Source organism: Colletotrichum chrysophilum, assembly GCF_026319265.1.
Source record: "Colletotrichum chrysophilum strain AFK26 chromosome Unknown scaffold_157, whole genome shotgun sequence".
Lineage (NCBI taxonomy): Eukaryota > Fungi > Ascomycota > Sordariomycetes > Glomerellales > Glomerellaceae > Colletotrichum > Colletotrichum chrysophilum.
The window spans coordinates 1-17,379 of record NW_026517444.1 but is presented as its reverse complement, the minus strand read 5'-3'; the positions used below and the strand labels follow the sequence as shown (position 1 = coordinate 17,379).

The 17,379-nt window shown below is 56.6% G+C and overlaps 6 protein-coding genes across 6 annotated transcripts; 5 read left to right on the top strand and 1 right to left on the bottom strand.

The window, feature by feature from the left end:
- Positions 1-1,283: 1,283 nt before the first annotated feature.
- Positions 1,284-1,644, top strand: COL26b_011939 (uncharacterized protein; the record flags this gene model as incomplete). The annotated part of the gene is made up of 2 exons (XM_053184592.1): positions 1,284-1,580; positions 1,624-1,644. The coding sequence occupies 2 exons, from the start codon at positions 1,284-1,286 to the stop codon at positions 1,642-1,644; spliced, it is 318 nt and encodes a 105-aa protein (XP_053031450.1).
- A 2,133-nt stretch (positions 1,645-3,777) lies between these two features.
- Positions 3,778-4,421, top strand: COL26b_011938 (uncharacterized protein; the record flags this gene model as incomplete). The annotated part of the gene is made up of 2 exons (XM_053184591.1): positions 3,778-4,121; positions 4,184-4,421. 2 exons carry the CDS (start codon positions 3,778-3,780, stop codon positions 4,419-4,421), a joined length of 582 nt encoding a protein of 193 aa, XP_053031449.1.
- Positions 4,422-8,399: 3,978 nt separating this feature from the next.
- Positions 8,400-9,994, top strand: COL26b_011937 (uncharacterized protein; the record flags this gene model as incomplete). Its single annotated transcript, XM_053184590.1, has 2 exons — positions 8,400-9,033; positions 9,087-9,994. 2 exons carry the CDS (start codon positions 8,400-8,402, stop codon positions 9,992-9,994), a joined length of 1,542 nt encoding a protein of 513 aa, XP_053031448.1.
- A 951-nt stretch (positions 9,995-10,945) lies between these two features.
- COL26b_011936 (uncharacterized protein) lies at positions 10,946-12,091 on the top strand (the record flags this gene model as incomplete). Its single annotated transcript, XM_053184589.1, has 1 exon — positions 10,946-12,091. One exon carries the CDS (start codon positions 10,946-10,948, stop codon positions 12,089-12,091), a length of 1,146 nt encoding a protein of 381 aa, XP_053031447.1.
- Positions 12,092-12,323: 232 nt separating this feature from the next.
- On the bottom strand, positions 12,324-14,100 carry COL26b_011935 (uncharacterized protein; the record flags this gene model as incomplete). Its single annotated transcript, XM_053184588.1, has 2 exons — positions 12,324-12,663; positions 12,713-14,100. The coding sequence occupies 2 exons, from the start codon at positions 14,098-14,100 to the stop codon at positions 12,324-12,326; spliced, it is 1,728 nt and encodes a 575-aa protein (XP_053031446.1).
- A 1,023-nt stretch (positions 14,101-15,123) lies between these two features.
- On the top strand, positions 15,124-16,058 carry COL26b_011934 (uncharacterized protein; the record flags this gene model as incomplete). Its single annotated transcript, XM_053184587.1, has 2 exons — positions 15,124-15,199; positions 15,253-16,058. The coding sequence occupies 2 exons, from the start codon at positions 15,124-15,126 to the stop codon at positions 16,056-16,058; spliced, it is 882 nt and encodes a 293-aa protein (XP_053031445.1).
- Between the last annotated feature and the right edge of the window lie 1,321 nt (positions 16,059-17,379).

Below are 17,379 nucleotides of genomic sequence, written 5' to 3'. Positions count from 1 at the left end.
GAGTTCTGTTCCATGTCTGAAAGGACGGGAGTCTGAGTGACGGCGCATGTCTTCCGCGGTAAACTCGACACTTTCATGCCTCTGCCGTTTGAAATCGTGCCTAGGTAAGTCAACCAAGCCTCTGCCAACGTCTGGACTGGGGCCAGCCGCAGTCCTGCTTATTACCTACCTAACTTGTCCCTGTTTTTGGAGGGAGCAAAATGGGGTTCGCCCTTCCCACTTCTCCCCGGCCTGCATGGCAGACGCCCACAACCGCTTTCCCATCCATTCAGGGTCCGGTCAAATATGCCCTTGTCCCCAGTTCACTCGTCACCACTTCTAACCCTGGCGCCTCCAATACCACGACCTGCCTCTTCCTGTTAACTTCGGCCTTGCATCCGCCGCCGTCAACCCACCTTTTCGCTACTCGCAGTTTTCGTTAACTCTTGCCTACTCTAGCCCTCCATCCTCACAAGGCGTTTTCATTCCTCAAATCACCTCGGCAATCTTATCCGTCTATCTTTGGGCCAACAGAAAGCTTCACGCAGACTGCCACCCGACTTTTGAGTTTTACCCCGGCGATCCGGTTGCAACTAGAACAAGTTTGATTTGACCCCGAATCATCCACTCCAGTTCGGTAAGGCAATATTCAATGTGTTACGTGGTCAAATCCAGTGTAGACAGAGGCTGACCGGAACAGCAGATAGAGAGACATGGCACATTCAAATCGCCTCGTCTCAGCAACTATGCCGGACACTCGCAGCATATCACAGCCCCTTTATGCCACTCTGCCAGAACAGGACGACCTGCTGTCTCCGACAAATGATTACTCGTGCCGGGGATGGACGGCATGGAACAGCGAGACGAGCGAGTCTGTGCAAAATTCAAACGCGTCTGCCTTGCCATGCTCTTCTCAATGGGACAAAGAGGTACAGGACCATCCGGCATTTGAGACGGAAGGAATGGATAAGAGCTACGGCATTGCAACTTGGGCACCTCCTTCAAATACCTGGCCTGGACACCATCAACAATTGCACCCGTCGTTTACAGCCACTGACAATATTCAAACCCACTGGCCGACTACGGCATGCTCATTTCCAGCCGCATTTGCCGCCCAGCAAACGCCTCTTGGGATGCAAGGACTATCTGCGCGGGAGCCGAGACTGGAACGGCCGCCCATGAAGACGACAAATCCTCGGGCAAACTCTTCGACGACTCGACAGCCCCTGAAGAGGGCCAAGGTCGGGTCCGCAGGCAGAGCATGTGTCACGAACTCAGCCGGTCCCAAAAATGAGACGGCAACGATGGAAAACTACAATGACGAAGACGGGGAGTCCTCTCTGAGCCCGTCCGGCCCGGAGAGAAGAAAGAATTACCGTGTCAAGAACCGCGCTGCCGCCAAACGTTGTCGGGAAAAGACGAAACAGTACGAGTTGGACCTCGCAGCCAAGGAGCAGGAAGTCACCCAGGAACGGATTTATCTTGACGCATACGTGACGGCGCTGAGAAACGAGGTTCTGAGCCTGAAGGATCAGATTCTCCAGCACGGCGACTGCGACTGCGATGTCATTCAGGGGTATATCGCGACAGCCGCCGGCGGGGTGGGGGCGGGCACCTCGACGTATCTGACTGCAAACGAGTTAGCCTGAAAAGCGACCCGTGTGATGGCTACAGAAGTGGCCCATCTCGGATGCAGGTAACGGCAGCACTGACATCAGGGTGGGCATGAAAACAGGGCAAAAGGGCGAGCCCGTTCGTGCAGAGACACAGTTTCGCCGTGAGATTGTGGTCTCCAGGACGCAGCCACGATAGTAAGGGCTTTTCTTTTGATTTATCCCCCAGAGTCACGGGCTGATACTTTTGGTGCTGCTTGGCTGGAAGCTCTGTTTACTGCTTATGCTGGTTTGTGGATTAGAGTTTGTTCCACGGCATGGCTCGATTCGAGATGCCATCCATGCTCTCCCGTTGTTTGTCCGACTATTCCGAGTTTGGAGTGCCATCATGAGTGGCTCGTGGCTGCGAGGCGAACGAGAGCATCTGATTGGTCAAAAATCGGGAGAGGACTTTCGGAATTTCTGCACTTCAGCGACGGGCCCGAGGCAAGCAGGTACGATGAAGGTACCTAAGGTAGCCTCGGGCGGGGAGATGTACCTCCCGTCAGCTGGGCTGCCAGCGACCTGACCGCTGTAAACCACGAGGCCTCGATCCAGCATGGTTTGCACGAGATGGACATGTTTATCTGTCTCGCTCTCTCATCTTGCCATTCTTTCCTCCATCGACCCCGTCTCATCTTGCCCGTCTCCCTTCCCCTCTTCTTTTCTTTTTTTCTTTTTTTTCCCTCTCTATTTTTCTCTTTCTCTTCAAAAAGCATGCCGAGCGACGCTGGGCACACCAAAGCCCAAAATGCCCCGGGAGCAACCCCCCCGCGTGCACATGGGTTTCAGTGGACAAAAGAGAGACCACAGGAGGTCGGAAGCGTCCAATCCTGAATGTCTGACAGGAACCGACAGCTAGGGTCCCGATGCGCCAGCAAACTCTCGATAGCCACGGCGGCCCTTCGAGCCCAGCGGCACTCCTGGGCACCCTGGTCATTTGCAGGTAGGTGGGCAGATTGCACTGCTGTTGCTATGCAGCTCTTCCCAGCCGTCCGCCCGCCTAGGCCCTGGCCAGAAGAGTCCATGGGTTTGGGGAACTTTGCAGGCTAACTTTAACAACCCATCTTGATTCCATACCTTTGTCTTTAAATTTTCTTTACTTAATTTTTGTTTTTTTCCCTCTCATTCGCTGCCATGGGAAAGCCACGATAGCCCGCCGCCAGGTAGTAAGGAAGGCTTTTGGACCCGGCATCGGAACAATTAGATGCCCAACAAGACCTACCTTACCTTGCTTGCCTTACCTACCGACCTTGCCTCCCATCGGTCGAGGAGCACTCCCGTCCTGTGCCCGCCGTTCCTCAGCCCGCCAGCGGATTGGTAGGCGGCTGGAGCCCAGTCTACCTAGTCTGTTCTGCCCCCATCGTTCCAGCGCAGCAAACCTACCCACCTCTGCACACTTCCTGTTGCTAGGTGCATAGTCAGCCCGGCCTGCCACGAAGTGCGGAAATAGGGCCACCACCGCCTCTGAGGTCATCTCGTCATACCTGTCTCTCAAGAGCTCCAAGGAAATCCGACCCTGACCGGGGTTTTCCAGAACGCAACCTCAGCCGAGCGAGAGGGAGAAAAAAACACAACAAGGCACACGACACGAGCGAGACACGCCAGACCATTCTCAATTTTTAACAGCATGGCCGGCGGGTCGACAGTATGACACGCACCGTCAAGGCACTTGAGAGTTCTTTAGCGACGCGGCGAGCGGATCTGCTTCTGGACTTGCGGTTGTGGCCCGCTCTGCCCTCTCTCGATTCGTCCACTGGCGCCATTCCAATTGCTGTGAGGGTGCAGATCTCGCCGTGTCAGCTACACGCCCACCAGAAACTAAACCCAGACGCATTCCTAGACGACACTCTCCAGCCCTTGGCTAACCTGGGAGAATCCCAGGCCCTCCCATGGTCCCAGGTCTGAGGTCGAGGTTACCCAAATCATGAAACCACAGCGTGAGCTCCTGCCCGCAGGCCCAGCGGCAGCCAGCAGTGCTTCTTCCGAGCGAGAGTTGACCCCGCAATCTGCCACCGGTGCTGGTGGTGTTGGTTCCTCGTCCGCCCCGAGACGTCGCCCCCAGACAAAAATCGCATGCACTTCATGTCGCCGGAGGAAGTCGAAATGTGACGGCCAACGTCCCGTCTGCTCATTATGTGCCGGTATGGGCCGCACCAAGTGCGAATACGATGCAGGCCCCGACGTCACCCGCTTCGCCGCCCTCAAATCTAGACACGAGGAGTTGCAACACCGTGTCTCTCTCTTCGAAGAGCTCTTCCGCCTCCTATCCATGCGCTCCGAGGCCGAATCTGTCGAAATCATCCGCCGTGTGCGCACCACAAACATCGAGACAGACCTGGACGACCTCATCAAGTTTATCAAAAACGCAGACTTATTGATCCAGCTGGCCTCGACCCAGTCAGCAGAGGCCTCCCCCGCATCAGGAACGGATTTTGGACCCCACGGTCCCTTACCAATGGACGAATTTTCGTCCCTGGTCGAATTATTGTGAATATCCCTGATCCGATGGTTTTCCTCTGCTGCAAGTTTTGGCTAACCTTCAGACGCAGAAAGTCGGCCATTTCCAAGCTCGATCCAGCGGCACGGACCGCATTCATGGACGCGATAAGAATCCAAGTAGAGGCACTCACCGCGAGCCAAGACCTTCGCCTGGATTCAGCCGCAGCGACCAAGGGCGAGGCAATGACGGATGGAGACACGGATACCGAACTGGACGGAGTGCCACACGCCAGACCCGGAGGCTTTCTGAAAGGGCTATTGAACGAAGATCCGAACGGACCAAATTGAAGGCTGTCTTCGCTTCCAAAACGTCTTTGTCGCCTCTCGCACGGTATTGAGGATGTCACGAATTCATGGAGCAGACTGACCACAGGCGATTCAAGGGCTATATGCGTGTCCCCAACGCCTTTCGATGAAGAGAACGCGCAAGGAGCGTTGAAAGCCAGGAAATGATTTGCTCGTGGCGGACACGAGCTTTCCCCATGCTCATGGCCCGTCAAAAATAATCGATTTTGATCATTCGGCCAGTCGGCTATGTCATGTTTTGGGCGGCGCCAGGCGCGGGAAGATTGATGATGAGCTGAATGGGAAGATGTTGAGTTCAACGGCTTGGCCTCAACTCAGCCGGCTTAGGTCGACCCTTACCCCGGATCTCCTTTGGAAATGCGATAGAACGCATAGGGCGACTGAGATGATACAGATGCATGTGTTACGGCTATTGTTTTATGACTGTCCCTGGCCCAGCAAGGCGGCGGATACAAGTTGAGAATCCGAGATGCCCGTCATGCTGATAGGGGCGGGAAAGTGTCTCAGCACGCCGAAGAATCATATATTCGGCTGGCGGCAAACCAAATGGAAAAGCATGTTCAGAGTAAACAGCGGAATGCTTCTGCAACCCGTTCGCACACGGCGACCTGAATGCCAAGAAACGAGGCGCCTTCACAGAGCCAGCTCTTGATGACGAAGCCATGTGTTACGCTCATATTTTCAGTCACTAAGTCCGAGCTTGGCAAGCACGTACCTCGAAAACATTGACGGGGTCGGTAGTCTGCCATATATCGACGCGCTGCAGCTTTTCAGTCGCCGTTCTGAACTAATGATCAACGGCGTTACCAAGCGATAGCCCAGCCCTACGGCGCGCCGACGCCTCGGGCCGACTGCTACATTAACTGGGATGATTCCCGAGACGCCATTGATTGCAATGACAGTCGCGGTTGTTTTTCAGCCCAGAATTCATGATGGTGCGCTGATTGCCTCTTGAAAGCGGTTGTGTGAATACGCACAACGCACGACACAACGATCGCGATCGGGTGACTGTACGACTGACCAATTTACTTGGACCGCTGGGCCTAGGCCTTCGCCTAAAATACGATATGAAGTCCGATGTCGTACGGGAGATGGGGAATCGACCAGCATGGCAGCATAGCCGCGTTGCTTGCTTGCGTGCGTGCGTGCGCGGGGTTGGTCGGCGGCACGGCAGCAGGCATGGCATGCGAGTGAGAGCGAGGGGGGAAACTGTGACTGCGAGCATGTGGCTGGCAGAGCTGATTTTCATGGCCAACAACAAAAACCTTCTACACCTCAGCTTGGAAAGAACCCTGGCAAACAGGCCATATCAGGTATGTCTTTTGCAGTGTTCGGCCGAGCACTGACTCGTTTCGGTTCCGACTGACTGACAGACACGTTGCTGACGTCCAGCTGAACATGGACTATCCCGTCTGGAGCACGTTTTCTTTGCGGTGTGATTCCCCGCCCCGTGTTCGGAGACTCCGCCAGAAGATTCACGATACTGAGATGGCTGTCTCCCGCGGCTGCAAATTTTGGTGTTTTTCTCCTGTTGAGCGGTCTGCTGCATTTTCTTTTCACGTACGGTTGTTGCGGCTTTTACAAAAGAAACGGGGCCAAGGATAACCCCAGACGCAGATTTGGGCCCAGCCCTTGTCCAGTGTCGATAAACAGCAAGGCAGGCGTACCCGACCCAAGCTGTCCATGTGTCTTACCAGCACCACAGTGTCGGTTGCGTGTGAAACTGTTAGCGGATCTGGACCGTGACCGGCAGGCAAGACTGTCTGTTGATGGGGACTGACGTAAGTATCCAGATGGCATGGCCCGAGCTCCAAGTCATCGAGATGGAAGAGGTTCGCGTATTACGTAATGAAAATCGGGTAAAGCGCGGCTCATCATCGTTCAACGACGGAAAAGCACGTGCCAGTTAAATACGCGAATCGGCCGGAGCCGGACAATCGAGCGAAGGCAGCTGTCATCGGCGTTTGGCGAGTAGCGGGAGAGCGGGGGTTTTGCGGCATGCCTTCGGTTGGCGGTGGGCAGGTCAAAGGAATAAAAAAGGGCCCAGCAAATGGATATGAGCAGGCGGTGGACTACCTACCTACCGGTGCCGCCGCCGATGCCGCTACTGCCCGCCGCCCGCCGGGAACACATGTCCCAGGTATGTTTCCGTTACTAATTCCCGGACGTCACGACTCTCTTCCTTCAATGAGTCACCTGCCGTTGCTTCGAGAAAAGATAGGCGCCACGGGATCTCGATGAGCTAGAGACGGCCATATAGGTGAATCGGCCAAGAGATGCAAAAGGTCATTGAGGGCGTAATCGACTTTTGGCAAAATGCGATGAATCGTTGCGGAAAGGTCCAGAGACTGGAATGATGTAAGTTGCAGGCGAGATGCGCCGCTTTGAGGTGACGTTTGCATCATGGATGTCCGTTCGGTCGTTTGTTGGTGTTCACTGGCGGCATTGGGGGTCGCTTTTCGTCTTGCAGTATACGGCATTCCGCGCGGGACGTCAGGGTTGCTTTATACAGCTTTCCCAAAGACGACTGCAGTTTGCTGCCATTTTATTCGGCTGTCCGCGTGGACCTGCTGCCTCTGTTTGGTGGTTGGATGACCTTGTCCGCCGGACCTGACCGAACGGTTCGGCTTCGGCCACTGTTAAAATGAACGAACCCAGGGTTCGGCTTCGGTTGAAGGATGTGTCGTTTGGTTCAAGACCGGGGTTGTTTTTGGTTGGTGGGGAAGGAAAAAAAGGGTTCTTGGGGTGGAGGGAGGAAAAGGGAAAACCACGACTAAGTGAAATAACGCCATTGGCCAGTTTCGTTCCGGTTTCTGGTTTTCCTTGAGCCGCCCTTCCGCACCCTGGACTAACTAACATGGCCATGCGCCTGGGACATGTGCGTCTCGTCTTTCTCTAACTCTATAGAGACAACGGGGATCAGGAGGGGTGGCATGAGACGAGAATTGGTGAGATGCCTGACAGGCACGCACGCAGAGAGAGAAAGAGATGATGCGGAGGATGGGCATTCGCAGTCTTTCTGAACTGTGGTTCCCCATGAGGAAGCGGGAGCCGACGACTCTGGACAACTCGCAACCTGACGTGCAACCCAACCTGTCCACCCCGGTTGATCGAAGGAACTGGAACCTCAACCTAGTCTTGCTCCCTGGCCTGGACTATACGACCTTTCCGTGGCATCTGGGGTAAGCGCAGGGACGAGCAACAACCACACAAAAAAACTTTTTCCAATCTCTTTACACTAGTCTCTTCCCGCCTCTTTTTCTCTCTCGGCTCCTCGCGTTTGGATGGAGAAATGACTTAAGACTTGCATCAAATCACCTAACCCACCCAACCTTGTGCGGTTCCTTTTCCACCACCCCCGTTCGTTCCCGCGCCCTTCTCTGACACCCACCTTTTCGAACCGGCCGCCGCCCGCCGACTTAGGAACCGCATGCCACACACACCCCCTCCACTTGTTTCGCTTCGGTTCATTACCCAAGGGGAGTCCCAAGGCGGCCCGAAAACTACAAGTAAGTGTGACTCTGCCCACCTCCCACGACGGGTTTCTGTGGACGTTCGTCTGGGCTGTATGTCTTGTTGAGTTCCCGAAACCTCTTGGGTTGAAATCTTGTCACACCGTTTTATCAGAAACGGTCCTTCGTCTCTCATCATTTTGAACATCTTGTCCATCTGGTTTCCTGTATCGAAAAGGTCTTGCCAGAGAAGTGAGCAGGGTCGGTTTTGTAAGACACACAGAGAGTCTTGTCGAGTAAGAAGTGTTAGGTGCAAGAGAAGGGGAACAAACAGAAGAGACCACATCGGATCCCGAAACCTACAGGCAAGACAGCAGCGAGGAAGAACAGCGCCGGGAAGGGGGTTCTGTACCAGAAACACTTCCAGAAACACAAAATAATATCCTTGTCTTTCTTCTTTCGTTCCGTCTTTTAACACAGGTACACGCACGCACGCCACACACCCCAGATGGACCCGGAAAAGGCAGCACAGACATCCCACCGCCACCACCCCGGGGTCAACGACGACTACAACGACACGGCCACCACACACTCGTCGTACATCGCCCCAGAGGAGCCAGACTACAGCAGCTATGCCTACCCCGTCCCGGACAAGGCTGACTCGGCAGCGCACAACGGCACCGCCGCCTTCGGCAACGACCTGATCCCCTCCGTCTCCAACGCCGTGGCCAACGCCGGCGGGAACACTTACACCAACCTCGGCCACAGCGCCGCCGACGCCAAGGACGGCGACTTCATCAACCACGTGCCCTCGGCGGCGACCACCGCCGCCGCGGAGGAGGAGACGTACCCCGAGGGCGGCCTGCGCGCGTGGTCCGTCGTGCTCGGCTCATGGCTCGCGCTCTTCTCGGCGCTCGGCATCATGAACAGCATCGCCGTGTTCCAGACGTACGTCGCCACGCACCAGCTGCAGGGCTACCGCGAGGGCACCATCGGCTGGATCTTTTCCGTGTACACGTTCCTCTGCTTCTTCGGCGGCATCTACATCGGCCCCGTGTTCGACCGCTGGGGTCCGCGCTGGCTCGTCCTCTCCGGCACGGTGTGTCTCGTCATCGGGGTGATGCTGCTCAGCATCTGCACGCGTAAGTCTCACCCTCTTCCTTTACAAGGAAAGAAATACTGACAAATGACACAGTCTACTGGCACTTCATGCTCGCCTTTGGCATCCTCTGCGGCCTGGGATCCTCCCTCGTCTTCACGCCGTCCATCGCCGCCGTCGGGCACTGGTTCAAGCGCCGCCGCGGCTTCGCCACCGGCATGGCCTCCACGGGCGGCTCCATCGGCGGCATCGTCTTCCCGCTCATGATGCAGTCCCTCTTCCCGCGCCTCGGCTGGGGCTGGACCATCCGCGCCGTCGGCTTCATCTGCCTTGCCCTCTGCGGCGCCTCCAACTTCCTCATCCGCTCCCGCCTCCCGCCGCCCCGCAACGCCTCCCCGCACCCGGACCCGCGCATCTTCCGCTCCGCCGCCTTCAGCCTCACCACCGCCGGCATCTTCCTCATGGAGTTCGCCCTCTTCATCCCGCTAACGTACATCTCCTCCTACGCCCTCAGCCGCGGCTTCAGCGAGTCCTTCGCCTTCCAGATCCTGCCCATCCTCAACGCCGGCAGCGTCCTCGGCCGCGCCCTGCCCGGCTGGTGGGCCGACGTCGCGGGCCCGTTCAACAGCAATCTCGCCGCCATCGTCGTGTCCGTCGTAGCCTGCCTGGCTGTGTGGCTGCCAGCGGGCGGTAGCGCGGCGGGCGTGATCGTGTTCGCGGTGCTTTTCGGCTTCGCGAGCGGGAATAATATCAGCATCTCGCCCGTGTGCGTCGGGCGGCTGTGCAAGACGCAGCACTACGGGCGGTACTACTCGACGACGTACACGTGCGTGTCGGTGGCTTGTCTGGTGGGCATCCCCATCGGCGGCGAGCTGATTACAGCCGCGGGCGGGGAGTACTGGGGCCTCATCGTGTTTACCGGTATTGTGTACGTGTTGGCCTTTGCGGCGCTGCTTGCTGCCAAGATTGTGTGTGTTGGGAAGAATGTTTTTGCTGTTTTTTAAAAGAGATGGACGCGAGATTTCGTTTACTTTTGGGAGAAATCATTCTCAGGCGCAAAGGGATGCAGGGACAAAAAGTCTTTTGGGGGGTTTGGATAACATGATGAATGGCATTTGTACGTAGACCAAGATTGAGAGACAGCCTGTTTGTTTAACGAGAAAATACTTAATGTAATATTATCATGAAAAATGATCAAGTGTCTACGTTCTGCGTCGGTGTCTCGGTATCGCAGCGGCTATCGGTGCCGAAGAGGTCATGATCTGACCAAAAAAGCACCCTTGCTGCATGTTTGATGTTTGCCCGCCCGCCCGTGCCAGGGGCGTAAGCAGTTTGGTCGTGTGAGAGTTTCCAGTTTCCCGCTCTGCCGCCGTGTCGCGAGCTCCGATCCACCCGACGTCCCCGTGCCCAAAATTACCCGGCAGGATCCCTCACGGAAGGAGGGTCGGGTGGGGCGCACGGGCCCCCGTCGGCCCGTAACAGGAAGAGCCCGGCCGCCTGCGAACGGTTAAAACCCTCGTCTCTCTTCCTTCTTTTCTGTCGTTGCTGTTTCTTACTTGTCTGGTCGATTTTTGAGTCGTCTCTCAGCAACGCGTGAGGCAGCCCGTCGGTTACTCTTTTCCTCGAACTGTCCCGGCCTCTTGGGTGTTTACCGGCAGTGATATATCAAGGTGAGTGAGAGTGATGTAAGCTGCGTCATATGGCCGTAGGGCCGAGGTTGAAACGGAGATGGGGACGCCGAGGGTGTGAGTTGATGGCGGGGAGAGAGGACCACATCGGTTATATGCCTCACTCTCAGGGTTCCTTTCTGAAAAGGAAGGGTTTCGGAGATGTGCCTCTGATTTGAAAATTTATAAAGTACCGTCGTGACTAACACCACGGCAGACTCATCCACGCTCACCCCCACCAACCACACACACACCTCACAACCACCACACGCAACAACCTCGCCCATCATGACAACAGAAACCGCCGAGCACCAAGAGGACGCCTACTTCTCCTCCCAACCGCCCCCGAAAAACCTCGACGCCCACGTCTCCGCCGCCCGCGCCTTCATCACGCACCACGCCGCCCTCGCCGGCCGGCGCATCGTCCTCGTCACCTCGGGCGGCACCACCGTGCCCCTCGAGAAGCAGACGGTCCGCTTCATCGACAACTTCTCCGCCGGCACCCGCGGCGCCACCTCCGCCGAGTACTTCCTCGAGGCCGGCTACGCCGTCATCTTCCTGCACCGCCAGTTCTCCCTGCAGCCCTACAGCCGGCACTACTCCCACGCCACCGACTGCTTCCTCGACTTTTTGGCCGAAGGGGACGATGGCACCGTCGTAGCCAACCCCGGCCACCAGGAGCGCATGCGCGCCGTCCTGCGCAAGTACCAGGCCGCCCGCAAGGACAACATGCTGCTCATGCTGCCCTTCACCACCATTACCGACTACCTCTTCGAGCTGCGCGCCATCGCGGGGCTGCTGAGGCCGCTCGGCCCGTCGGCGCTGCTGTACCTCGCCGCCGCGGTGTCGGACTTCTTCCTCCCGCAGGATCGCATGGCGGAGCACAAGATCCAGAGCACCAACGCCACGGACTCTCTTTCTTCTTCATCCAAGCCCGCGCCTCAAAGCCGCAACAACGGCAACGGCGCGCCCTCCGAAGACGAAGAAACATTCGACAACTTCGACTCCTCCCCCGCGATCCCGCGCTCCAAGCGCCTGATCATCGACCTCGACCCCGTGCCCAAGTTCCTGCAGAACCTCGTCGACGGCTGGGCGCCGCAGGGCATGGTCGTCAGCTTCAAGCTCGAGACCGACCCGGCCATCCTCGTGCACAAGGCCAAGTACTCCCTCGAGCGCTACCAGCACCACCTCGTCATCGGCAACCTGCTGTCCACGCGCAAGTGGGAGGTTGTCTTCGTCGCACCGGGCCAGCGGGACAGGTGGGTCCGGGTCCCCAGCGCGCAGCAGGGGCCGCGGGACTCGACGCCGGCGGAGGACAAGCCATTGGACCCTGCTGCGCTGCCGGAGGGCGACCCCGAGGTGGAGATTGAGAGCTTGATCATCCCTGCCGTGCAGGAGCTGCACTCGAAGCACATCCAGTCGTTGCAGAAGTAGACTGTGGTTTAGAAGAGCTGGGGTTTTTCTGTTACACGTAATCGAGGGGGTTAGAGCGAGCGTCACGTATGTAACGGCATAGCGCGCATATATGGTAATGAAAAGCATTGAATACTATTGTTTTTGTTCTAGAAATAAGTGGTGTCTCCAAGCCAATTCGCTACATGATGCTGTGATTTGAAAATAAGATGTTACATGCGTTCTTTTGAGTTTCAAAAACAGCCCTCGACATCTATTGTCGGGAGGAGTTTGACAGACGCCAGGCCCTCATGGGCAGCGACTGCAGGTGCAGGACCTTGGGACGGATGTACAGCATAAAGGTGACGACGCCAAAGACGACGCAGATGATGTTGACGAAGTAGTATCCGTCGCGCACCATGTCGCACGTGCCGCCGCCCTTGACACAGCGCTCCTTGTCGGGCTGGAGAGAGCATGAGAAGGGGTCGGTGACGACCGGGCCCTTGAGAGCGTCGATATCGGCGGGGTTGCCAGGGTGGCAGGTTGCGACGGTGAAGTAGTCGACGAGACGGAGAACGAAGAAGCGCGGGAACGTACCGCCGAGGTTGCAGACGCTGAAGCATGTTAGTATAAAGAAGACGAACGAATGGACAGAAAACTTACGTGGCCAGCAGTGTCATGTAAGTGCCGCCAATGACAGGGTCTGCGATTCTAGCGTGGAACGCTGAGACGGCGACGAACATGACGGTGTTGGTGAAGGTCGAGAAGACGTGCTCTCCAATGACAACAAGCATGTACCAAGAAGTAACGCCACCGGCGGGGAAGATTGTGACGGTGAACTGCGCAATCAGAGCCGCAACGAGACGGCCCATGAAGCCCCAGCACCACAGACGCATCGGGGTGTACTCTTGCGACCACTTTCCGGCGTAGTAGCCAAGCGCAATCTCAAAGGGAAAGTCGATCAGAACAGTCAGAGCCATGTTCTCCTGGCCAAAGCCCTTGTCAATGAGCTTGAGGTTGGTGACGGCATCGTTCGCCTGGAAACCGATCTTGGCGATGAGATGGACGATGATGATGGTCTGGATGTTCTTGAGCTTGAGAACGCCCCACATGATCTTGTACACGTCCCAGATGCCGTCCTCGTTCTTGGTCTTCTCCTCGCGCTTGAACAGAGAAAGGCCGATGGTAATGGCAATGTAGGCCCAGCCCCAGAAGGTGAGATAGCCGCCGAGGTTCATCAGACCCGTGTCAAGCGGGGTGCTGCGGAAGTAGCGGTTGGCAAAGTCCTTGGAGTTGAACGCCAAGAACACCGTGTAGGACAGGAAGTGGCCGGCAGTCAGACCAACAGTTTGCGCAGTGGAAGCATACGAGACATTCCCGGGAGTCAGTAGAGTCAGGGCCCAGCCGTCTACGGCAATATCTTGAGTGGCGCACATAAACACCAAGAAGAACCACCACCCGGTGAAGTTCCACACAGTCGGGCCACCGGGCTTTCCAGTCGTAGCCATCATGTTCTCGACAGTCGAGCCGAGCCACAGCATTCCCAAACCAGAGAGCAGCTGGATGGGGAGAATCCAGCTCTTTCTGCGCCCAACCTTGGGACTCCATACCGCATCGACGATCGGGCTCCACAGGAGCTTCAGCGAGTAGGGATACGACGCCAGACTAAAGATTCCAATCTCGCTGTATGACATGTGATCCTTCATGAGGAACGGCACGGAGCCGCCGGCGAGACCCATGGGAACACCCTGCAAGAAGTACAGCAGCACCAACAGGAGGAAGTTGCGCTGGTCTTGCACGGGCAGCTCGAAGAAGCCATGGTTGTTCGCGATGGGCGTCTTGGGGACTGGGTCGTCGAGGGTGAAGGATTCGCGCGCCATGAGGTTCGCGGTGACGGTGTCGGAGCCTGGGGCTGTCGTCTTCCGCCGATATTCAACGTTGTTCTGATTCATATCGCCGTTGGCGTGACCGTTGGTGCCGTCTGTGTCGACGGCAAGATCGGCCAAAGCTTTGCGCTTCGTGGACTTGTTCCGGCGGGTTCGGACGCTCATTGGTGCTTGGTAATGGTGAATCTGCGGCGTAGTCGTAGGGTGGGGAGCAGCGTGGAGTAGTTGGAAAGAAACAGTAGTATGTAGAGGTTAGAGAAAGAGGTTGGAAAACTTTGTGCGACAAGTCGAGTGTTGTGAGGACAAAAAGTTTGGGTTTCGAGTACGGATCGAGATAAGGTCGAAGGCGGGGTGGAGCAGAGTCCGTGGGAGTCAAGGCGACACTGCTTAAAAAGCAGCTGGAAACCAGTGACAAGCGGAAGAAGCGCTAGGCAGCGGGACGCGCGAAGTTTGTGCGGTCGGGTGTTGGTTTGGTAGGAGTGCGCGCGAGGAAGGCGATGTGTATGTGCCCCGGGACGAGTGGACGGGAAGCGCAACCGTGGCCTTTGACACTTTTGGGGAAAAGCCTGTGGCAACAACAATGAATGAATAATGGTCGGCGGGCCGCTTTATTAGGCTCCAATAAATGACTGTAAGAAGGTTTTTCAATGAGGAAAAATAATGTGACAGAAAAAAAGACCCAAGTCCAAGTGGACTGAGACGCGGAGAAGATTTACCGAAGCAGAGCAAGAAGGCGAAGGCGCTGTGTTCTTGATTGCGACGATACTTGGCGAACAAAGAAGAAAGAGACGGGACGGGGAAGACAGGCGCAGCAAAGAAGCTTATCCTCGTCCACCTCAGTTCCAGTCGCCGACTCGATCCACTCCGCTGCTGGAAAGCCACCCGAAGGGAGCTGCCTCGGGGGACCCCTGGCGCCATGCCTAAAATGGAGAACTGGAGGGCTGATAAGATACCAGATTAGATAAGCCCCCCGCAGGTCAGAGGTCGCATTCCACCACGTCACGATGGCCCGGCCGAATGATGTTTTGTTGATTTGCGCTTCTCGGCAACGAATGTCAACTTCTCAGACGCGTCGTCGCATTGAGCAACCTCAACCGCATCATCGCAACCACCATCCATTCAAGATTTTCTGCAGGAATCAACACACATTGTCGTGCGCATCGTCTTCAACAGAGATCAGCGGGCGCCATGTCGGCTGGACCGCAACCGCAAGACGCGGCTGCCGAGGCCCTCAACCAAGAGATCAAAGACCTCAAGGCCAGACGTAGGTTGCATGTCGAATTGCTATGTGTTAGCTGCTAGCTCACAATGCAACAGTTAAATCTTTGAAAAAGGATGTCAAAATCCAGGCGACGGCTTTGATCTCGGCTGAATCGACGCGACAAGCCCTTCAAGAAACCGACCGCAACCGCGGCGTGCTGGCGCTGCCCTCCAAATCGAGACCAGACCGCGAAGAGATCCTCTCCCGATCGAAAGCCCAAGACGCGCACGACCAACAATGTCTCTACCGCACATGCGCAACCGTCACGACCTTCAAGGTCCAAGATCCCGACCCGAACGCCGTCGACCACGGCAACGTCCTCGGCATCCGCATCGAGCTGATGGCCGACGCGCGCTTCCGAAGACCGTTCTACGTAATGCTCAACCGGCCATACAAGGACTCGCGCCACCTGCGAGTGCACCGCCATACCGTCCCCGTCTGCATCCCGCTCTCAGGACTCGCTGCGCGACACTTGCCCGCTCCGAGACCAGCCGACGCCGAGAGGCAGACGACGCAGGACCTGTCGCGCTTTGTCCGGACGTTGAGAAGGGAGATTGTCCGTTACCACAATCGTATTACTATCATTGGCGACCTGCAAAGAGCTGCAGGGCTGCGCGGCGGTCCGCGAGAGGACGAGTCGGAGCAGGCTGTGGTCAGCATCAGTGCAGCAGATGGCGAAGCGAAGCAGATCAGCCTTGAGTGGGCCGACGGCAGATCAGGCAGATTGGTCATGAGCGAGGATGGGCAAATCCAAAAGGTTGTCGTTCTCGGCAGCGGTGGAAGAGACCGAGAGGTCACGCGAGAGTTGCTTGGAGAGAGCCGTCGCGTCGAAGACGTCGCCAAGTGTCTGACACGCACATGAGACCAGGACAGGAAATCGACATCGCCAATACTTGTCTCTCAAAGCGCAGACTCGATGGTTCGATCAGAGCGGGCTTGTCGATGATGTCTGCAAACATCGATACACAGAAACGAGATGTTGCCTGCGAACTTCCACCGGCACCGTGGCCAACGATAGGGGCTCGTCACGAGATACTCCGACCCTTGAAAAACCGCATTAACCCCCAATCTTACGGATGAGGTGCAGTAATCAACGAAGAGAACACTGCAAACCATATTTGCGAAGCTCTATCAGTCTAGGCTAAGCCCGATCCTCGACTCATGTTGTCTCCGGATCGTCCGGGCCGCGCCCTGACACAAATATAAGCATATTGACCATAATCTGCAGCGCTATGCAGCCAACTCGGTCCTCTCCGACCGCAAAACCTGGGGGTTTCCCAATCAAGACCAGGTTCCCACGAGTTCGGACGGAGCAGATCGCGCGGGGGAAATGAGCTACCCAATCTGTCGATCCCCCAGACTCTTCGGACGAGCTTTCGGCTGATCGCAACCTCCAACGGAAAAAGAACCTGGGGAAAAGAAATTTCACCGCCGTTGGTCCTCGGAGACACCACGGAGATGAGACAACTCCTTCGAAGAGTTCACAAAGGAACGGCGCCGCCACAAGGCCGTTTGGACAGTCAGTGCGAAATTTGGGTCATCGTCGATCACGCTAGAGCAAAATCGCGGAGAGGCAAGCCAGAAGTTGTAAAGAAAGAGCCGGAACCCATTATATTAGCCTTAAACTAATTAAGTTGGGTGTTTAGACGCCAGAGTGCCCCCCAATCCCCCCCTCCGCGCTTTTCTCAGCGCGAAAGTCCCAGAGGAAGAAAGAGCCAACCCAACCCGTCCAAGTTAACCCCGTTTGTCATTCCCAAAGTGAATTCCCATTTCCCCATGTGTCCCGTTTGCCTTTGATATCATTGATTGTGTGTGTCCGCATGAGAAAACCCTTCACCCCGTCTATACACCCCCATTTGAATTGAACAAGAAAAAACAACCAAAAATCTCATAAAAAGTTGTGCAAGTCTAAGTGTGTGATTATTGCAGGTTTTTGTGTATTGTTCAGATGAAGGCGGCGGCAGCGGCGACGGCGGCGAGGACCATGCCGCCGGCGCGCTGGGCGTTGGGAGCAGCGGCGGCGGTGACGACGGCGCGGCTGGTGGTGGCCGTGGGGTTGGGCTTGGTGACGGTGCCGACGTCGGCGGGCTTGGTGGTGGTGGCGGCCGGGGGCGCGGCGGGGGGAGCAGACACCGGGGGGATGACGACGGAGGAGAGGGTGGCCGGGGGAGCGGGCGCGCTGG